Source organism: Camellia sinensis, chromosome 8, assembly GCF_055761805.1.
Source record: "Camellia sinensis isolate YWXY chromosome 8, ASM5576180v1, whole genome shotgun sequence".
Lineage (NCBI taxonomy): Eukaryota > Viridiplantae > Streptophyta > Magnoliopsida > Ericales > Theaceae > Camellia > Camellia sinensis.
The window spans coordinates 37,643,584-37,667,547 of NC_138968.1; the positions used below are offsets into that span (position 1 = coordinate 37,643,584).

The 23,964-nt window shown below is 30.4% G+C and overlaps 1 protein-coding gene and 1 long non-coding RNA gene across 4 annotated transcripts; one reads left to right on the forward strand and one right to left on the reverse strand.

The window, feature by feature from the left end:
* Nucleotides 1-11,684: 11,684 nt before the first annotated feature.
* On the reverse strand, nucleotides 11,685-12,887 carry LOC114310561 (F-box protein At5g07610-like). Its single transcript, XM_028256612.2, has one exon. The coding sequence runs from the start codon at nucleotides 12,885-12,887 to the stop codon at nucleotides 11,685-11,687; it is 1,203 nt and encodes a 400-aa protein (XP_028112413.2).
* A 181-nt stretch (nucleotides 12,888-13,068) lies between these two features.
* LOC114299998 (uncharacterized) lies at nucleotides 13,069-23,567 on the forward strand. 3 transcript variants are annotated; one of them, XR_014337559.1, is made up of 7 exons: nucleotides 13,100-13,935; nucleotides 16,766-16,887; nucleotides 17,559-18,736; nucleotides 18,868-18,963; nucleotides 19,172-19,201; nucleotides 20,329-20,664; nucleotides 23,271-23,567. It is a non-coding gene; the product is annotated as an uncharacterized LOC114299998 (long non-coding RNA). The 3 variants fall into 3 exon arrangements; XR_003642518.2 differs by lacking the exon at nucleotides 18,868-18,963 and having other exon boundaries at nucleotides 13,069-13,935; XR_014337560.1 differs by lacking the exons at nucleotides 18,868-18,963; nucleotides 19,172-19,201.
* The last annotated feature ends 397 nt before the right edge of the window (nucleotides 23,568-23,964 follow it).

The following is a 23,964-nucleotide window of genomic DNA, read 5'->3' on the forward strand; positions in this document are numbered from 1 at the left end:
AAAATTCTAGTTAGTTTAGATTTTCCAAAGAATAATAGAAGGACAATTCTGCCAATTTATCAAAAATTATACATACTCTATATATGTATTTCTAAACTGGAAAGCACTTCTAGCATGTACTTTTCAAATGAAATGGCAAAATAATTATAAAAAAAGCTTATGTCAAAACAATTAATTATTTAGAAGGTAACTTTTAAAATTGTATGAGAGTTGTAAGAGGTTTTTTTTTTTTTTTTTTTTTTTTTTTAAAATGGGCAGTAGTGTGGTAAAAAACTGTGTGAGAGTTTTTTTTTGAATGTGAAGTTACCGTTTTATAATGAAATTACAAATTTATAATAAATTTCAGCAAAAGTTATAACATTATGTATAATGAATTTTATTTGGACAATTTAGAAAAGAGAAAAATATAAACTATTTTTTGTTCTTGGAGAGAGAATTTTTTTGTTGGGTGATACATTATTAAAAATTATCACATGGGTCAGGGAGATCACGTGACCATATGTCTATCCAATGAAATTATATCATTTTTTCACCATTCTCTTATTGTAGCACTATATAATTTAAGGGCCCGCACTATTGATTGGATATACCGTCAACATAAAATTTTAAAAAATTAGAATAATTACTCAATACCTGATAAACAAAATAGAAGACCACACCAACCAACTAAAAAGAAAAAGTTAAAAAATAAAAATAAAACAAATAAAAACTCTCTTATTAATATTATTAATTGAACACATAATCACCAAATAATTTAGGCTATCCAATACATTGCGTGGTATACAGTGTTGAATGCAGGCCGAAGGTGTGTTGATAATAATACAGTGTTGAATTTTACATTGGGATACTTTTCTCACCTTCTATTTTCTTGGAAAGAATAGCAAAGTCAAAAAGAAATTACATTTTCCTGTTTAATAAGTAATCACTAATTATGGCACGTTAACCCCACCCATTTCTGTTCGGTTGAAATTATTAATTAAGTTAAAATATATATAAATATATTATACTCATTTTTTTTAGACTTTTAGGAGTGGTTTAGGTCTAGTTTATTTTTTTTAAAATATTCATTTATTACGAAAGACGTGTCAAAAAGTAAAAAAAGTAAAATGATAAAAAAAAAAGAAGCAAATAAGTAATTGCTTATTTGTAGTGTTGTCAAACCACTTATTAGGTTTTATTTGATTATAAGATTTGAGGAGAGAAATGATAAGAAAAATAGAAATAAAAAGAAAATGAGAAATAATTGATAAGATTGGTATTTGAAGTTATGTTTGGCTGAATTATGAAATGAAAAAAGGAAAGAGCTTAAGTGAATAAAAAAGACAAAACATAGTATTACATTTCCCTCACTTCTTTTTTTTTTTTTTTTTCCGCTTTCTTTTTCATTATAACAAAATAAAAAATAAAATTATATTTCTTTTTATCTTTTTATTTCTTTCATTAAATCTTCCAACCAAACAAATCCTTATTACCATGGTTAGACTTAGGCCAAATAATTTGTGACGGTTGTCTTATCTCTACTAGCGTCCCCCTCTTGCCGATACATGGCGGTAGATAAAGTCCTTTTACGATCTCTTACTCATTACTTTCATTTTGAATTTTAATTTTTTAAAAGAAAAAGATAAATTATATTGATAATTTTTATATTTTATTTCTTGTGTTATTTTGATATTTATATTTTAATTGATTAAATTTTGATCATTATTTTTTGATTTTATATTATTTTGGTCCAATTGATAATACTATTAAAGTTTCTTGACGAAAAATGATTATTGAATTGATTAAGATTGACTTATTGAATTGAGTAAATTTATAATTTTACTCCTAACAGTATGAGACATGTTGATTATATAAGTATTTTTCATAAAAAATGTTAATAATTACAATCAATTCGATCAGATTGAGATAGTCATAAATTTATGATCAAAATTAAACCAATTGAAATTATAATAACTAAAATATAGGGACTATATTTCTGAACAAGAAAGCACTTCTAGCATGTATTTTTCAAATGAAATGGCAAAATAATTATATAAAAAAAAAATTATTTCAAAATCTATTTATCTATATATTATAGAAGGAAAATTGTGTTTTTAGTGAGGGACCTTGTGAGAATTTCAATATCTCAAACTAATTTTATTAATTTTCTTAATTTAAAACAATTAAGAAAATTTGTATTAGCTAGCTTTTATTTGATAATTCCACGTCGGAAAAAGAAGGAAAAAAATAAATTGTTTTAGTCATATAAATGGAATCTTATACTCTCATCCTATTTAGTGAAGAGTCTTGTGAGAGTTTTAATATCTCACACTAATTTTCTTGATTTTTTTAATTTTTAACAATTGAGAAAATCTCTATTGGCTAGTTTTTATTTGATAATCTCACATTGGGAAAAGAAGGAAAAAAAAAAAAGAGTTATTTTACTCATATAAAGTGAATCTTATACTCCAATTCTATTTAATATTATAGTGTTATACATGTTTCATATAATTTGAATTTTAAAAATTTTAATTAATTAATTAGTACCCAGCCGATTAGGCTAAATTATTTTTGATTTGATTGATTTGTTAGTTTAACTGCGATTTTAGCGATTTTATCAAAATATATTGATTAGATTTGGTTGGTTCGAAATAAACTAAAGATTTATCTGATTAAAGATTGAAAGACTAAGATTGCTTGATTAGAAATAAATTTTCTGTCCAAATAATTGTTCACTTTTATCCCCACATCAGGAAAAAAAAAAAAAAAGTGAGTTGTTTAATAGTGTAGTATTATCTATACTTCAATTCAAAACAGTTTAAATTTTAAAATTAAAATAACATTTAAAAGTTTTAATTAATTTTTTTTTTTTGTATAAGTTGGTTAGTCATTTGACTTAACCGATTAGGCTAAACCATTTTGGGTTTGACCGATTCGTTGGTTTAATCGTGATTCCTCATATTGATTTTATTAATTTTAAACAATTAAAAAAATTTCCATTGACTAACTTCCATTTAACCATATAAAAATAAAATGATAATTAGTTTATGATTTATTTTATAATCTCACATTGGGAGAAAAAGAAAAAGCAAATTTTGTTTCACTATTTATCGATATATTATATAAGGAAAATTAGGTTTTTAGGGAGAAACTTTTTAGAAGCTCCAAACCCTTATTCTAAAATTATTGAATTTTCTTAATTTTAAACAATTAAGAAAATTCGCGTTGGCTAGCTTCTATTTACATTTTATTTTTCAATCCCACATCTGAAAAAGAAAGAAAAAGTGAATTGTTTCATTTACATAAAATGAATCTTATACTCTCATTTATATAAACAAAAGAAGATTTTTAGTGAGAAACTCTATGATTAATATCTCATACTCATTTTTTTTATTTTCTTAATTTTAAACAATTAAGAAAATCCTCATTGGTTAGCTTCCATTTAACTTTTATTTTACAATCTCACATAGACATTTTTTATTTTAAAAATAATTTTGTATGAGATTTTGAAACTTTTATAATATTTAGCTTTAAAATAATTACAATCCTACATCGAGAAAAAAAAAAAAAAAAAAGTGAGTTGGTTCACTTATATAAAGTGTTACAATAACACATCGGGAAAAGAAAAAAATTGAGTTGTTTCACTTATATAAAATGAAGCTTATAAAAAAGGTTTTAAGGAGAACTCTTATAGAAATTTCAAACGCTCATTATAAAATTATTGAATTTTCTTAATTTTAAACAATTAAGAAAATTTTCATTGGTTAACTTTCATTTAACTTTTATTTTACAATCTCACATCGGAAAAAGAAAGAAAAAGTGAATTGTCTCACTTATATAAAGTGAATCTTGTACTCCCATTTATATAAGCAAAAAATTTTTTTTAGTGAGAAATCCTATAATCAATACCATTTTTTTTTCTTAATTTTAAACAATTAAGAAAATATCTATTGATTAGCTTCTATTTAATTTTTATTTTACAATCTGACATATAAAGTGAATATTATACTTTCATTTAATATTATAATAATATGCATGTTTCAGTTCAAGATAGTTTAAATTTTAAAATAAAATTTAAATGTTTTAATTAATTAATTTTGTTGTAAATTGTTTAGTCTTTTGACTTATCCGATTAGGTTGAATCGTTTTCGGTTTGACTGATTCATTGGTTTAACCACAGTTTTAGCTATTTTTATCAAAATATATTGCTTAGATTTGTTTGATTTGAAATAAACTAAGATTAACCTTGTTTAAAATTGAACGACTGAGATTGCTTGATTAGAATGAGCTTTCTGTCCAAATAACTGTTAACTTTTATTTTACAATCCTACATCAGGAAAATGAGAAAAAAAATGAGTTATTTCATTATATAAACTTTATGCTCCCATTTAATATCATAATGTTGTATATGTTTCAGTTTAAGATAGTTTAAATTTTAAAATTAAAATAAAATTTAAAAGTTTTAATTAATTAATTTTTGTATAAGTTGGTTGGTCTTTTGATCTAGCCGATAGGATGAACTGTTTTTGGTTTGACTGATTCGATGGGTTAACTGCGATTTTAGGGGTTTTATCAAAATATATTGGTTAAATTTGTTTGGTTTGAAAAAAAATTAAAGATTGACCTAATTAAAATTTAAACAGCTAAGATTGCTTAATTCAAAATAAACTTCCCGCTAAAACTATTGTTAACTTTTAAACAATTAAAAAAATCTTCATTGGCTAATTTTCATTTAACTTTTATTTTAAGGTAAATTACTTACACCTATCTTGAGGTTTAGGTAAATTACAAATTCTCCACTGAGGTTTTAGAAATTACATCTCACCCCCGAGGTTTATATTCGCATAGCAATTTGACCCCTATCGTTAACTAAACGTTAAGAATGATTAGTTGACATCACCAAAATATAAATTGATGGACGATATTGCCCATGCTAAAATTCTTTTGATAAATCAACAAAGTTTTCAAAAGAATTACGTTAGATGGAATTTGTTTTTTAAGTTTTTGGAACTATGTTTGTTTTGTTGTTTAAAAAAAAAAAATTCAGAATTTAAAAAAAAATAAAAACTAATTTAATAAAAATAAATATGAAAAAATATATTTAGTTTATAAAAATTATTTCCAACCACTCAAAAGATAAAATTATATAAAAATAATAATTATTTTTTATTTTTTTATTTCTTAACCAAATTAATTTTTTATTTTTTAAAAAAATAAAAAAATAAAATTCTAAAAATCAAACCAAACATATTCTAAGATTTTTTTGACAAGCATTTTCTTGTGTTATTAACTTATTTAATTATTTGTTAATTTTATGATATTTTCATCATCTGATTCACTACAACATATAAGAGTTTTAGAGACCAATTTTTTATATTTCTAAAAGTGAAAATTTTGTTGTAAAAGATATTTAGGGACTAATTTATATCGTCGTAATGATAGTCGCTAAAAGGTTGTTCTGAAAAGTCAAAAATAAGGCTTTTAGCGATAAAATTTCGAAAATCTCATTAATAAATAGATTTTTAGGGACAAAATAATTTGGTCTCAAAATGGTTTATTTTTTGAGACAAAAAATTTGATACCAAAAAAATAATTATTAATCACTAATGTTCAAGTTTCGTTGCTACAAATATAATAACGACTTTTTTCGCAACAAAAATATTTGGTCCCCTAAAAATAATTTAGTTCCTAAATTTTAGTCTCTAAAACCTTAATTTTTTGTAGGGTGATAAGTACTTTTCCATTTTAATTTTACATTTCATAACTTATTTAAAAATGATAATTTAGCTAAACCTCAAGGGGAATCTATAATTTAGCTAAACCTCAGGGGAATCTGTAATTTTGCTAAACCTCAAAGGGGTGTAGGTAATTTGCCCTTATTTGTCAAAAGGGCATTTTAGTCAATTTATGATATCCGTTAACGGCATTAATTGAGATGTGGGATGTAATTTTTGAAACTCCAAGAGGAAATCTGCAATTTTATTAAACCTCAAGGGAGGTGTAGGTAATTTTCCCTTTATTTTTTTTATAATCCCACATTCAGAAAAGAAGGAAAAAGTGAATTGTTTCATTTACATAAAGTGAATCTTATACTTCCATTTATATAAGCAAAATGAAATTTTTAGTGAGAAGCCTTATGATTAATATCTCATACTAATTTTTTTAATTTTCTTAATTTTAAACAATTAAGAAAATCCCGATTTGCTAGCTTTCATTTAACTTTTATTTAACAGTTTCACATAGAGGTTTTGATTTTAAAAATAATTTTGTATGAGATTTTGAAATTCTCATAATATCTCTCGTGAAAAATATTCTTTTATAAAATATATAGATATATCGATAATCTTAATATCACTCTTATTGTTCCTTAATACAAAAATTATGAGATAATTATGATAATTTTAAATTTATATTTAAAACTTATAAATCATGAGATAGATTATTATAATTTTAAATTTATATTGGGTCAATTTTAAAATTAATTTAATAGATTGCTTTTCATATTTACTGACAGTTTAAATTTTAATAAAATAAAATTTAAAAATTTTAATTAATTAATTTTTGTGTAAGCTGATTGGTCTTTTGACTTAACTGATTTGTTAGTTTAACCGTGATTTTAACGGTTTTACATGTTACGATGATTCTTTTTTACTCATTAAGTTTTTAAAATTTCTTTAATTATTTCTCTTTCAAAAACCAATATGATAATTTTTTAAAATTTATATATTTTTATTCTAAAATAGTGAAATATTAAAATTATGTCTTTTTTTTTAATAACAAAATATAATTTTAATTATTAATTGTCAATACAATAATTTTAATCTATCTATACTATATATTATTGTAAAGGAATATTTGAAAGAAAACCCTTAAACTTATAAATAAAATTTTAATTACGAGAGATAAAATATAAAAATATTAAATATAATTATCATATTTTTAATAAATGATATATTATTTTATCCCATACATAGAACGGGTGATATGTTAGTAATTAATTATTTAGAAGGTAACTTTTAAAATTGTATGAGAGTAAGAGTTTTTTTTTTTTTTTTTTTTTTAATGGGCAGTTATGTGGTAAAAAACTGTGGGGGAGTTTTTTTTTGAGTGTGAAGTTACCGTTTTATAAGGAAATTACAAATTTATAATAAATTTAAGCAAAAGTTATAACATAATGTACAAATTATAATGAATTTTATTTGGACAATTTAGAAAGGAGAAAATATACACTATTTTCAGTTCTAGGAGAGAGAATATTTTTTGTTGAGTGATTCATTATCAAAAATTATCACATGGGTCGGGAAGTTCATGTTGTCATGTAGGGGTGTGCGCGGTGCGGGTCGGTGCGGTTTGAGAGAAAAATAGAAACCGTATGGCGGGTGGCGGATTGATAAAAGTGTCACTAGAATTTGCCATTTTCCTTATCAAAAATCGGCGGTTCGGTTGGCAAATAATGACGGATTTGCCTTGGCGGTTCGGGCGGATTGGCGGTTTATAAAAAATATAATTCAAATTACAAAACTTAAATCAAAGAGTAAAAAAAAGACGAGAGATACCGTGATATTAAGCATCTTGCGAAGCTTTCTTCTGATGCAGCAAGTGTAGCAACAACATGATAATATCAACGACTATGCCATCAGTTCATTACAAGCATCTGTGAAAGCTACCATGATCAAATACAATACATAAAATTCCCCTCGAGCAGTAATGTAATACTATATTCTAAGGTATAGAACAACAAGCAAACTTAAGTAAAAAAGAATTTTTAGAATCTTATAAAACATGATTTAATAGCTTTGCGGGTCGGTGCGGTTTGGAAGAAAAATAGAAACCGGCGGATTGATAAAAGTGTCACTAGAATTTGCCATTTTTCTTACCAAAAACCAGCGGTTCGATTGACAAATAATAACGAAATTGCCTTGGCGGTGCGGTTCAGTGCGGTTTTGGCGGTTTCGACGGTTTCGGCGGTATTATGCACACCCCTATTGTCATGTGTCTATCCAATAAGATCATTTCATTTTTTTTATTATTCTCTTATTGTAGCACTATATAATTTAGGGATCCTTATTATTGATTAGGCACACCGTCAACATAAAATTATCAAAAATTAGGATAATTACTCGATACTTGATAAACAAAACGGAAGACCACACCAACCAACTAAAAAGACAATATTATTAATTGAACACATAATTACCGAATAATTTAGGCTATCCAGTACACTGCGTGGTATACAGTGTTGAATGCAGGCCGAAGGTGTGTTGATGATAATACAGTGTTGAATTTTACACTAGGATACTTTTCTCACCTTCTATTTTCTTGGAAAGAATAGCAAAATCAAAAAGAAATTACATATTCCTGTTTAATAAGTAATCACAAATTATGGCACGTCAAGCCCACCCATTTCTGTTCAGTTGAAATTATATTAATCAAGTAAGTTAAATATATATATATATATATATATATATATATATATATATATATATTATACTCGTTTTTTTTAGGCTTTTAGGGGTGGTTTAGGTATATTTTATTTTTAAAAAAAAATTATTTATTACAAAAAAATGTGTAAAAAATAAAAAAAAAATGATATGACCAAAAAAAAAAAAAAAAAAAAAGCAAATAAGTAATTGCTTATTTGTAGTGCTGTCAAACCACCTCTTAGGTTTTGTTTGATTATAGGATTTGATGAGAAATGGAAAGGGAAATAGATATAGAAAGAAAATGAAAAATAATTGATAAGATTCGTATTTTAAGTTACGCTTGGTTGAATTGGGAGATAGAAAAAGGAAAGAGCTTAATGTTGTATTTGGTTGAGAGATTTAGAATGAGAAAGAGAAAAGATGTGTGAAACTAGGTAAAATATAGGTATATTTTATTCATATTTCACCTAACTTTTCCCATTTCCGTTCCAAATCCCTCCTCAAATTTCCGAACCAAACACAACGTAAGGAAATAAAAAAAAACAAAAAATGGAATTGCATTTTCCTATCATTTTTTTCCCCTTTCTTTTTCATTATATTTCTTTTTTATTTTTTTATTTCTCCCATTAAATCTTCTAACCAAACAGACCCTTATTGTCATGGTTAGGCTTAGGCCATACACTTTATGACGGTTATCTTATTATCTCTAGATTCACCCCAAAATTAGGGGTGGGATGGTTGCTGCAGTCCTGTTGCGCAGTCAATGGGTTTTTTTTTTAGTCTCATTTTGACAATTTGAACTATTTACTTTTAAAAAACATTGAGTAGAATATACTTAAAAAAATTTAAGTTAATCAAATATTGATATCCCTTCCATTCAGATATTTATATTTAAAAAATTGAATGGTAAATTTAATTTTCAGTATAAATTTAAATACAAACATGACTTGATAAAAGAGATACCGATATCTAATTAATTTAAATTTTTACAAACACAGTTTATATAATATTTTTTAAAAACTAAATAATTCAAATTATTAAAATAAAACTTGAAAAATGTTTGATTGACCGCACATGCGCAGCAGCCTCCCAAGTTGCAAAATTAGCATCCCCCTCTTGCCGATACATGGCGGTAGATAGTCCTTTTACGATCTATTCCCATTACTTTCATTTTGAATTTTGATTTTTTAAAAGAAACATGATAAATTATATTGGTAATTTTTATATTTTGTCTCTTATATTATTTTGATCTTTATATTTTTAATTGGTTAAATTTTGATCATTATCTTTTGATTTTATATTACTTTGATCCAATTAATAATATTATTAAAGTTTCTTGACGGAAAATAATTATTGAATTGATTAAGATTAACTTATTGAGTTGAGTAAATTTATAATTTTACTCTTAATAGTATAACACATGTTGATTATGAGTATTTTTCATAAAAAAATGTTAACAATTATAGTCAATTCGACCAAATTGAGATAACCATAAATTCATGATCAAAATTGAGCCAATTGAAATTATAATAACTAAAATACAGGAACTATCAGCATAAATATAAATTTGCCCTCCAAAACAAATTAGAAGGGATTTGCGAAAGGATTTGGATCTTCATGATTTGGACTAGAGGGATTTGTTTGAACTTGTGGGATTTACTGCAGGTCCCATTTTAATGTTTTGAATCGTTTATTTTGTTAAACTGTTTGTATACATCATCCACACAAAAAAGTAGGTCAATCTAATATTCGTAGCCTATGCAATATGTCACATTTGTTATAAAAAAAAATAGGTAGTCTATTTTTTAATACGCACTTGCTGTTTTTTTTTTACATACAAATGTAATAAATTAAATAATTTATAATTATTAAATTAATCTAATTTTTGCGTGTGAATTACAAATACAAAAGGTCTGACAAGAATAAACGATTTAAATTATTAAAAGGAAATCCTGGCAAACACCACGGCCAGAACAGCATCCTCTTATGATCTATATTGAAGAAGCCAAGTCGTTTAACTTGTGATGTGACATATTTTGCTTTGATTTTATCACTGTGTTTGGTTTGAGTTTTTTGGATTAAGTTTTTTGAAAATTGAATTTTTTGATTTTCGTGTTTTTTTGTTTTTAGTGAATATTTTTAAAATTTTAAATATTTTTTTTACTTTTTTATATGCACCTTACTTAGATGTGTCTAAAAAATAAAAAATTGTGAAAAAATATTTTAAAAAATTAAGAAATACATAAAAATATAAAAAATGTACTAAATTCTTGTATTTTTTTTTATTTTTGATATTTAGTGAATTTTTAAAAGATTTTTTTTATAATTTTTTTTACTTTTTAGGTGTATTTATGTTAGGTGTGTCTAAAAAGTAAAAAATTTGCATAAAATATTAAAAAAATTCAGTAAAAACAAAAAAACACGGAAAATAAGAGTGTAGAATTTTTTGAAAACTGTTTTTAAAAAATAAGAACCAAGCAAATAACTTTTCTTTTACCTTATTTATTTATTTATTTATTTGGTGCCATAGATCTCTCCGCACAGACAATCTTAATTTCGTCTACAAATTTATGATTCTTCTGAATTTTTTTTTTTTTTTTAGTTTTTCTAAAAAAAAATGGGCAATAAAATAAAGAAAATGAATTGATTTTTTTTTTCACTTTTTGGACTATTTTAATCAATTAAAAATTGAGAAATGTTTGGGATCCTTTTTTTGGGGTTGCATGACCCGAATTTGATCTTTACCCTTGATGTGTGTGTGTGTGGGGGTCTATTCATGTATGTGTGGACCCCACATTATGAATAGTTGGGATGAGAGTAGGGGTTACAGAGGTTATGTATGTATGAGAGCCTGTATTACAGTTGATTAAAAATTACCAAACATGACCTTCATAGGTGGAGCTATGATTGGAAAGTACTGCTCTTGAGAATTTTTTTTGGTTGAAAAATGTTATGAATTTTAAATAATTTATCAAATTTTTTATCAAACTTTTTATATGAATGTGAGACCCGTACAAACCCACAAGTGTGTGAGTCTCATGCCCGTAAGAGGTTTAGTAAAAAATTTAATAAATCATATAGAATCCAAAGATAACTCTTTTTGGTTGGGTTGCTCTTCTGAACTCACATTGAGGTAACAACGTAGAAAACCATACAACCCAATCCAAATGAGAGTGATACCTCCCATTACTGCAACAAAAAATGAAAATTTTCAAAACCCAAAACTACTTCAATAACTACGAGAAGAACACAAGTGAATGAAATGCATTTAAGCAACAACTATTATCGAACACAAGAGAGTGACTCAATGTATTGAAAAGCATCACACCAGAAGTATATCAAAGAATCCTCGGTCACGCCCTCATTATCAACATCACATATCTTCTTGAAACTCTTATCAACAAGATTGTATCCTATGACTTTACCGGGTACATGAATCACTAGAAATGAGTCCTCTTCTTTTTCTTCCCTCACAAGTGTAAGCACAGCATATGCATAATGACTCGGATCCGTTGGCAGCCTCTTCATCATCCTAGGAAATGCAATACCTATCAAATCAAGATCAACACGGTATTTCACAGACCACCCCGAGTAATCTTTCTCCATCTCATAAACATTGAACCGAGTCATCAGACCATAAACTTGAACAAGATGCAAATGTCCGCGACACTCCACTAAACGCCAATTATCCCTCTCATCCACATCATTGCGCTCCGGACCTCCAATCATTGGCAAAACTCCAAGGCGTTCCTCATCGACATTGAAATACAACGAATCCCCCCAGTTACAAAACCAGTTAATCGCGCCATTCCAATAGACCCCACCATGAACATACATAAACATATCTGCAACGAAAGGTTCACCAGAAGCTTTCCACGAACCAGTCTCCGATGAATATATCTCAATTTGAAAGTAACTCTGGTCGGTGTATGACTCACTAAACGAATCATAGTTAGTACACCAAACATGAACAACTTTGTAATGAGGCGATCTTGAAGGATCAAACGCTAGACTCAAGTTTCCAAGCGCAGCACAGGGTTCAGGAAGCGAAGTGAATTGTTTGGTTGTAGGATTGAGAATATGATACTTTTGCTCATTCTCGCAACATATCAACCCTTTGCAAGAATTTATAATGCGAATGGCTGATAGACTTGGAAAGAGAGTTGGGTTTTCGATAGTTTCAAGAGGAATGAAATCGAGGTCGGGGACGAGTTTGTGTGTCGATGAGTGTAATAACAAGCCAGAGATAATATTCGGGTTGAGATTACGAATGCGGGCGAAGTAGGGGCTGGTGATGAGAGAGAGCCAGTGTTTGGATACGGACTTGAATTTTGGTAATGATGTCAGGGGTAGACGGGTTAAAATTTCGATTAAGAGATCGTCGTTTGCAGCAACTTGTTCTGCTGATGATGATGATGATGATGGGTCTTGTTTGGGCATGTTGATGAGTTTGGCTGTCTTGTCTGCTTCGATGGAAAGAAACATATTTTGTATCAAATTAGAGGTGATTGGTAGGATATGAAATTCTTGGATTTGTTTGTATTTATATGAGGAGTTGTGTGTTTGGGACATTGAGTGGGACAACCGCGTATATGTTCTTGGACGGTTTGGTTGCTGCGCAGAACTTCACCTTGATGATGTAGCCCGACTTTTTGTTTAAAATATTATGAAAGATATAGAAATTCAACTAAGAAACTGCTATTCAGCGTTGTTCTTAGAAGTTGATAAAAAATTAATTTTTTGACTTTTTTAGTGACCTTTTTTTGATAAAAGTTGGATTGTTTTGGGTAAAAAAACTGATTTTTTTGGACTAAAAAAGCTGATTTTTTTCAGTAACTTCTCAAAAGACCCCACAATTGAGGTTTGGAAAATGTTTGCAAACCTTGGAACAGTTCAGTTTTTAATTTAATACACATTTAATTTAAATGATGGTGGGACGTTATTCAGTTTTGTGGGCTTACACGAGTCTTGTTTTGATATTATGCATGGTTTATTTTGTCGAATATTTTGTATATATTATTTATAAAAAAATTAAATCGATATAATAATTATAATTTATTCAATTTATTATATTGGTTATAAAAAAATGAATATGGCGTTCAATTTTTATTTGTTTATGTATTTATAATAAACACCATAAATCATTTTTATTTTTATTTTTATAAATAAACAAATAATTTAAATTATTAAAAGAAAATCGGTGATAAACCCGCAGGAACCGAATAAACCATCCAATCGAGTCCATATTATAAACCGGAGGAATCCATTCACCTTTTTGTTTTTTTCTTTTTCTTCTGGAATTTGTTCTTCCTTATCAAATTCTCGATTCTAAGAAAATGAACGGTTTGTTTTTCCGGCTACTTTCGTCTATGGTGAAATACCTCTTTTACCCTTGTTTTTTGTACGTGCATCTTCTCATGCTTTGGGGGCAAGAATGTAAAATCACAAACAAAGCAAAGGAAAACCCTCGTCTGCGATGCGGAAGTGGACAAGCAAAGTCTTCTCCGACTTCGTCTCATGTGAGACAATAAAGGTAATTTTTATAAGAAAATTCCCCAAATCAGTCTTTGATTCCTGGATTTTCTCTTATTTTTGCTTTATCGATCCTTTTTACTGGTTAGCGATTTTGTCAATTTCGCTCAGTACTGTTTGTATTTTACGTTAAGTTTGTCAATCGTGTTACTTTACTTATTAATGTTATTTTAAAATAAAGTAATAGATTGTCATTTTTAACCTAAGGAATTTTTTAGTTCAAATTTTGTGTAGATGTGAAGATGGATTGAAGTTTGAGTAGGTTTGGGATGAGTTTTGATTAGGTTTTGTATAAAAGTTTCTAATATGAATGGGGGTATGCTCTATACTCCACTAGAATGACTAGAATGAGTTGGAATGAAATGATAATTTTTAGCCTCTGTTTGGGAAGAGGTTTTTGGGCTTTTTTTGGTTAAAATAGCCACAAAAGACAAAATAGACAAAATAGGCTATTTTAGCCACAACAAACAAAACATCATATCCAACCCATAATCATTACACTCTTCTTTCACAAAAAAAGTCAAAAAAGCCAAAAAAACCCTTCGTAAATTAAGTTTTTTAGCCTAGGTTAAAATAGCCAAAAAAGTCAAAAAGCCAAAAAGCCAGCCCACTTCCCAAACGAAACCTTAGGCTCCCTCTGCAGTTATCATTTCTTTATAGGCGGTGTTTGATTGGAGGATTTGATGAACGAAATGGAAAGGAAAATAGAAAGAAAAGGTGAAAGAATTGATAAGATTGAAATTCCAAACTATGTTTGGTTGAGTTGGGAAATGGAGAAAGAAAAGAGCCTGGCCTTGTTTGATTAGAAAGAAAAATTGGTAGAAAGCGAAAGTAAAAGAAAATGAAGTGAAAGAAAAGAAAATATATTTTCTTGCAAGCATTTGATTAAGATGAAAATTTTGTAAGAAAAATATAAAAAAATTTAAAAGTTTAGTTATATATAACTCACACATTCAATTTCTCTTGTGTATTCTTGTGTTTTTTTTCCAAGAAATAAAAAATTAGTTACATTTCCCAAACTAAGTTTTTTAGCCTAGGTTAAAATAGTCAAAAAAGTCAAAAAGCCAAAAAGCCAGCCCACTTCCCAAACGAAACCTTAGGCTCCCTCTGTAGTTATCATTTCTTTATAGGCGGTGTTTGATTGGAGGATTTGATGAAGGAAATGGAAAGGAAAATAGAAAGAAAAGGTGAAAGAATTGATAAGATTGAAATTCCAAACTATGTTTGGTTGAGTTGGGAAATGGAGAAAGAAAAGAGCCTGGCCTTGTTTGATTAGAAAGAAAAATTGGTAGAAAGCGAAAGTAAAAGAAAATGAAGTGAAAGAAAAGAAAATATATTTTCTTGCAAGCATTTGATTAAGATGAAAATTTTGTAAGAAAAATATAAAAAAATTTAAAAGTTTAGTTATAGATAACTCACACATTCAATTTCTCTTGTGTATTCTTGTGTTTTTTTTCCAAGAAATAAAAAATTAGTTACAATGCTAATATGAGTTGTACAAGAAAATTATTTTTCTTATACTTTCCACTACTTTCAAGCTAAACAAACTCATAGAAGTTAATTTTTTCTCTCTTTCACATTTTACTTTTTGATTCTAAACAAACTGAACCCAAGTGAGACCAAAAGACAAAAAGTGGGATTACATTTCCCTCTCATTTTCTTTTCCTGTGTTTTCTATTATAATCAAACAAAACATGGGATTGCATTTCCTTTTCCCTTTTCATTTTTCTCATCAAATCTTTCAATCAAACACAACCATAGTGGTGAATGATGATTCTATTTATAATATTTTTTTTAAAATTAATTTTTTAATCAATCAAATATGAGGATGCATATTTTGATAGAATGATTATTTCATTTTACTCCTTTCCAATGAACCATGGTCAGATTTCAAGATTTAGTAGTGAAGCTACTTTTTCCGAATAAATAAGTTTTGGTGGTCTAGGTAGCTTGGCAGTTTTGCAGTCGGTGGAGAGGCAATTCTTATCTACATAGGAGAAAGTCAAGAAAACAAGAATTAGACTGTTTAGATCAAAGTTATACTTCCTTTGTTACTTTTAGGCTATTATTGATCATTCATGTTATTAGTTAACAAATTTTAGTTTGCTCTTATTCTTCCTCACAAGTACAATTTCATGTTGTTGATGTTTTTCTCTTCTTCTGCATTGTTCTCTTCATTTTTTTTTAGATTCTAATAATGCTTTAATTCGTTTTTTGTTTTTGTTTTAATTTCGTGAGAAAAAATAGAAATCTAGAGTATATGAATTGTGTTTGCCACTGTTAATGCTTGCTACAAAGTTGTTTGCCTGTTCACAGACATTTAATGTTAGTGCAATTCAACTTGTATAATTTTGTCTTGGTGGGGGGATTTGGGGAGGGAAAAGGTGTATAAAACTAGGTGAAATGTAAGTATATTTTATTCACATTTCACCTACCTTTTTTATTTCCCTTTCTAAATCCCTCCTCAAATCCTCTAACCAAACACAACATTACAGTCTTTCATAGTGTGATTGTTACTTTAACACTAGGCTTGCTCTATTTTATAATTTTTTACAATGTTTTTTCCAGAAAGGTCACCTGTATCCTCAAAATTTATTAAAATTCTGTTATCACATAATCACCATCGCAATGATCAATTCTTTTGTTCTTTCATTTTCACTTCGAGAAAACCAAACAGTTTTCTATACTTTACCAATACCAAATATCTTGGTTAGTATTTTGGAAAACCTTTTTGGGTTTTAGAAGCTAAAACCTATGCAATTTTCTTTATTTTCTTGCTTGAAATTTTTTTTTCTTCTTTCTATTCTAATTGGTGCCTGAATGATTTTCAGGGAGAAGTCCCTGCTGGTTTAAATTTCGCAGCAGGTATGGGAGGCCCTGTTATTTTTTTTATTCCACAAGTCTGCAACAATGGGCGGCGCAATCAGTACCCCTTTAACCGAGCAGCTTCAAAGTACTTTTCATCACCTAACTGATTCTCTATATATTTTGCAATCTTCTTTAAATTAAGGGTTGAGTTCATATTTGGTATCCCATAGCTACATTTTGTTGAGTTCCCTTATAGTGGCTTGGCTGGCCATATTAACCATTCACCAATATGACTAAGTTATGTAATTTCATTTTTTTTCAAAGCACATGTGAATAGGGATACATCTAATTGGAACTATGTGAAAATGGGTACCAATCATGGTTATCAAAATCATCATATGGATCGTATCCTACTATCCTAAATTGGCAAACAGTTCCAAAGCATTGTAAAAATCAGTATTGTAGGAGGATCACTAGTAGAATTGTGTGGGGTAGTGTGGGATCATGGAGAATCGTATAGGTCGCAGGTAGGATCATTGGGTTGGTGATTTTTTACCTTATGGTTAATATTCATTATCTTTATTGATATTTATTTTTACCTTTTTTATTTATTTATAGAAAGTAGCTAGAATCTTTCAATCTGATCCATGAGAGAGAACCTCTCTTCGATCCCGCTTAGGATCTTGATTTTAACAACCATGGTACCAATGTGGTGCAAAACTTTCTTGAAGTTCTACAATTTATTTATTATACTCAAAGAAGTTCTACAATTTAATCCTTTTCTTTTGTTGCTTGTATTTTATTTTCTTTCCTTAGGTGATTGTATTGTTGAGGGTCAAGCTTATGAAATACAAAGTACTGAAGTGGATGGAAATGATGCACTAGTTGTTTACACTGCAGTACAGCTCGTGAAATGGCCATTACAGAACAAAGACTCCTTTTAATTGAGCATATTGGTTTCTTCATCATAGTTCCTACTAGAGCATCATTTTATAGAGCTCATGTACTTCCCAATCACAGCAGGCCGATATGCTTTATTTCCACCCAGCATTGGCCAGTTTGGTATCATTTTCATTTTTTGTTTTTATCTTTTAGAAAGCACACTACTTCTTTGGTGAATGGTTTTTGAAAAGGTGAGAATGTGAGATTTTGGGAACATTTCTATTGATTAGGTTGATCATGATTGATAGGACCAAATTTGATGTGTGGTGGTTGGGATCAAATCTAACATAGTGATCCTGAACCACCGAATATTTTTTCTTGAATCTGATATTTCATTCAAATTATTTTTTTAAAAAAAAAATATTGAGTGCAGCGATAATACCTATCTTGTGTTCTAAATAAAGAACATGCCTTTTTAATAGGGGTGAGTAGCGGATATCACTACAACAAAAAAGGTCTATGTGACGAAAACGCATGACGAAAAAATATTTCGTCTCCAAATATACATGTTTTAGTGATGAAAATAAAATTTTGTCTCCAATTGTACTATTTTTAGAGACGAAAACAAAATTTCGTCACCAAATGCTTAAAGAAAATAAAATAATAGGTGACGAGAAAAATTTTCATCTCTAAATTTTATTTTTCGTCGCAAATCAAATTCCTGCCCATAGAAATTTTGGTGAAAATTTTGGGCACCATATTATAGAGGAAAAGTTTCATCACCATTGTAAAAATTTTCAGAGACAAATATAATTTCGACACCTATAATTTTAGGGAACAAAACGACGCTGTTTTGTCTTCCCAAATCACTCTACCCAAATCACTCCTCTCTCGCACTCTTTCTCTCACTCTCTCACCCAGTCTCGTCTCTCTCTGGTCTGAGCTCGTGAAACATTCTCACCGATCTCTTCCTTGCCCTCACATGCACATGAGCATTGCCGGAAACCCTTTCTCTCCGTTCGAATCACACCACCGGAAGCCCTCTTCTCCGTTCGTTTTGCTTCACTGCTGCGAACCAATGGAAGCCCTCTTCTCCGTTCATTTCGCACCAGGTATCTTCTTTTCTATATATATATGTACACTTTTCGTGAATAAAGATTTGTATGCGATTTCCTTCAATTTTTTTTTGCGATTTCCAATTGGGTAAATTGTTGAATGCGATTTTTTCCTACTCTGTGTTGAGGTTGTGGTATGCTGGTCTGCTCTGATTTGAGGTTGTGGTTTCATTGATTAGCTGCTGTGAGGCTTGGTGGTTATTCTGAAACTTTGCCCATTTCAGGTGTTTGATCTGCTTGGAAAATATCCTAATATGATGAATGGGTTCAATGAATTTTTGGAGATTGAAATTTGATCTGCTTGGAAAATATCCTAATATGATGAATAGGCTTGGTGGTTCAATGAATTTAATCTGCTTGAAATTTTATGGTTGCTTAACTTGTTTGTTCTAGATATATTAAGGTTGTTTCTAATTAAGGCCTCTTTTGCAGATTGATTCCTTGCTGGTGTTATGAATAAAAGTATGTGACAGTTACCTTTTTCTTCATAATAAGAATAGTAACAGCTTTTTTTCCCTCCAGTTGCTCATCAAACTTGTCATTATAAAGTGCAGCATTTATTTCATGATTTATAACTGTGAATGGAGGAGTAGAACTATTTATTTCTTTTACTTTTTGACTGCATGGTTTAAGTAAAGTAAAATTTTTAAGCAGAAATTCGTAAATGATGGATGGATAGTTTGTAAGTCAATTGGTCACAACATGTAGACCCTCAATCTCTTGTCTTGTGAATAAACACAATGTCTAAATTTCTTATAATTTCAAAGTTTTGACTAGTTGCTTGAGTTAAATAGGATGATGTAATCTGTTTATTCTTTCATTTGAGTAGTTAAGATCATTGGTTAATTTGCACATCTATCACATGTATATAGGATTTATTAGAATAACAAACTAATTAATGACTTTATGCTCTGTTTAAATTAAAGAGGGGAACAAATGGGAATAATAAGTTTTTTTTAATGTCTTTACACTAATTAAATAGGTACAAGATGGACAACATTTGATTCCTAGAAAAGCTATTTCAATCTGCTGTTTTGGCATTGGTAATGCATATTAAGAGGGTCAATCGGAAGGAAAATAGCAAGGAAGAGAATCCACTAACCAACGATCCAGTTCAAAGCAATCTCAAAGAAAAAATTTCATTCCCACACCAAATTCCCTCCCTTATTGTTATTAAGTTATGTTCTTATAGGTCTTTTTTTTGTGAGTTGCAAGTTGCTTTGTTCATTGTGGCAAAATTGTGTCCCCTGGGTTTAGCTGCCAATTCCCTTTCGATGTTTTCCATCTCCTCGCAACACTTCTCCATTTTCATTCTCTTCAATATCAGAATATTTTAAAGCTTGTTTGTAGTTAATGTTTTAGCGATAACTGAATGCACACATACTATATTACTATGCACAACTTGTGCATCAGACAACTGCCTAGGTGACTTGGGGGCTGTCACCATCACCTAGGCTCTGGCTATAGGTGATTTGAGAGTATTCCTTAGCAGACAGTGAAAACATCTGCTAGCTATTTCGTCATTCATTCTTTATGATTTATGCTTAAGAGTCTAATTATTATTGTTTTTCAATTGAATTTGTGGTCAGGGTTCCAAGACTAAAAAATGGAAGCTTATTGTCAGAAACATTCCTTTTAAGGTTGACTTTGGCAACAGTCATCTTTATATGTATACTTGTATGCATATATGTTTGTACGTGTGATTGTGTGTATTTTGGAGAAGTTCTACCTCAAAGTCCCCCCACCCTCTTCTATCACTACTTTACTTTATAAATGTAAGGGTTCAATACAGTTCTCAAACTCCTAAGAATAAAATCTGATTCTGGAGGTCCACATTGGTCTATTGGTGATGACATAAATGCCAATATGGATGCTGGGTATCTGTCTTCAAAGGTCATTTGTCACATCGAATCTCTTCATTACAGGTCAGTGGATCTTGCATGATGAAAGTTTTCTTCATGAAATTTCTCTAGTTTGTCTTGTACTCTTGAAATCACGTTCATGCTCTGAATAAGAACTAAAAAGGATTTTCAAGTATGATAAAATGTTAAAAATTGTTCTTAAATTCTTGAGCTTATTAGAAAAAATTCAGATTTTTGGAAAATCTTGATTTCTCTAACATAATGGAAATGCATCACTATTTCTTATTATATGCAAGCATATTTGAAGTACTAACTGTTTAGCAAGAAGGAAAATGCAACAAAATTAGCTGCTGATAGTTTCCAATAGTATATAGAAATGGTAAATTAGTGTAGTGGGGTTGTCTTAACTTGGTACTAGTGCTCGGGCTATATTGACCAAGTGGAACCCAAATTGAAAAGGTATGTTTGATAAAGGGCGTTAAGGATGCAAAAATGCGAAAGAGCCCATGAACCACCATATGGATGTCACGGCCAGCTTCCCTGTGACAATACACATAATGTAATTAGCAAAGGTAGGTTGGGAATTAGAGCCGAAAACGCCTTAAACTTAATCGAAAAAGGGTGTTAAGGGGAAGAAAATGCGAAACAGTCCCTGAACCACCGTACGGATGTCATCGCTAACTTCCCCATGACAAATAGGACTTGTGACAGAAGACAGAATGTAATTAGCATGTGTAGGTTGGGAGTTAGAGCCAAAAATGCTTTAAACTTAACCAAAAAGGGGCGTTAAGGGGACAAAAATGGGAAACGGCCCCCGAACCACTGTACGGATGTCACAACCAGCTTCCCCATGACAAATAGGACTTGTAACCACAAACGGAATGTAATTAGCACGTGTAGGTTGGGAGTTAGAGCCGAAAACGCCTTAAACTTAACCGAAAAAGAGCGTTAAAGGGGCGAAAATATGAAACGCCCCCCGAACCACTGTACAGATGTCACAACCAGCTTGAAAACTTACAGAACTAGCAAGGGACTCCCGGTTTGAAAACTAAGTCGAAAAGTACACTTTTTTACACTTAAGCTTCAAACTAGGCCATCAGGGGCAAAAATCGTGCAATAGCCACGAGACGGCCCGGGGAATACCTCAAACACCTTGGGAGGGACCAATGTGAGTTGTGAAAACTTACGGAACTAGCACGGAACTCCCGGTTTGAAAACGAAGTCGAAAATTACACTTTTTCACGCTTAAGCTTCAAACTAGGCCATCGGGGCAAAAATCGTGCAACAGCCACGAGACGGCCTGGGGAACACCTCAAACTCCTCGGGAGGGACCAATGTGAGTTGTGGAAACTTACGGAACTAGCACGGGACTCCCGCTTTGAAAACTAAGTCGAAAATTGCACTTTTTCACACTTAAGCTTGAAAATAGGCCATCGGGGGCCAAAGTCATGCAACAGCCACGGGACGGCCCGGGAAACACCTCAAACACCTCGAGAGGGACCAATGTGAGTTGTGGAAACTTACGGAACTAGCACAGGACTCTCGGTTTGAAAACTAAGTCGAAAATTGCACTTTTTCACACTTAAGCTTCAAACTAGGCCATCGGGGGCCAAAATCATGCAACAGCCACGAGACGGCCCGAGGAACACGTCAAACACCTCGGGAGGGACCAATGTGAGTTGTGGAAACTTACGGAACTAGCACGGGACTCCCGGTTTGAAAATTAAGTCGAAAATTGCACTTTTTCACACTTAAGCTTCAAGCTAGGCCATTGGGGGCCAAAATCGTGCAACAGCCACGAGACGGCCCAAGGAACATGTCAAACACCTCGGGAGGGACCAATGTGAGTTGTGAAAACTTACGGAGTTAGCACGGGACTCCCGCTTTGAAAACTAAGTCGAAAATTGCACTTTTTCACACTTAAGCTTGAAAATAGGCCATTGGAGGCCAAAATCGTGCAACAGGCACAAGATGACCCAAGGAACATCTCAAACACCTCGGGAGGGACCAATGTGAGTTGTGAAAACTTATGGAACTAGCACGGGACTCCCGGTTTGAAAACTGAGTCCAAAAATGCACTTTTTCACACTGAAGCCTGAAAATAGGCCATCGGAGGCCAAAATCGTGCAACAGTCACAAGATGGCCCGGGAAACATCTCAAACACCTCGGAGGGGACCAATGTGAGTTGTGAAAACTTACGGAACTAGCACGGGACTCCCGGTTTGAAAACTAAGTCGAAAAATGAACTTTTTCACACTTAAGCTTGAAAATAGGCCATCGGAGGCCAAGATCGTGCAACAGCCACGAGATGGTCCGGGAAACACCTCAAACACCTCGGGAGGGACCAATGTGAGTTTTGAAAATTTACGGAACTAGCACGGGACTCCTGGTTTGAAACTGAGTCCAAAATTGCACTTTTTCACACTTAAGCTTGAAAATAGACATTCGGGGGCCAAAATCGTGCAACAGCCACAGGATTGCCCGGGGAACACCTCAAACACGTCGGGAGGGACCAATGGAAGTTGTGGAAACTTACGAAACTTGCACCGAACTCCCGATTTGAAAACTAATTCGAAAAATGAATGTTAAATTGTATATTTTATGGATAAGATAATAATTTTCTAACTTGCATTTTTTTTTTTGTTTTTTGTGTTTCATTTTTTTGCAGATTCGAGATTTGATACGGACATGTTTGGTAATTTGGAGGGCAAATAGTAGCTCATTTTGTGTTTTTGTTCATATTACCTTACATGTATTTTAGTTGCATTGTAAATTTTATATTTTTGTTGGTATTACAGGGCATGTTGGGTAATCCGCCCTTGATATTTTATTTTTGTTGATATTAGTAGACATGTTTTGTTGTTGGATATTAGGAGATGTGTTTGGTAATTCGCATGCGGTTGATATGATATTTTTGTGGATATTAGTAGACGTTGTTTGTGAATATTATGAGACATGTTTATAATCCGCATGCAGTTCGTATTGTATTTTTGTGGATAGTGCTGAAATTCAATTGTGATGTTTATGAAAATGAACAGATTTTTGTATTGATTTGTAATAGATATTTTATTGAACATGTTATTGAAATGCGCAGGGAATTGTTATTGAAAAGAAAAAATTTCAAAAGAAAATAGTACTCCTATTTTCAAATTTTTTAATTTTTATTAGGGACGAAAAAAAAATATCGCTATTAGTTTTCAAAAAATATGACGAATAATTTTGTCACTAATGATATAATACGAAACAAATAATTTCGTCACATTTGCTGAATATTTCATCGCTAAATTGAAATATTTTGTGACAATATTTTTTGTCATTGAAGAATTTTCTTTTCTACTTATTTTAGTGACGAATTTTTTTGT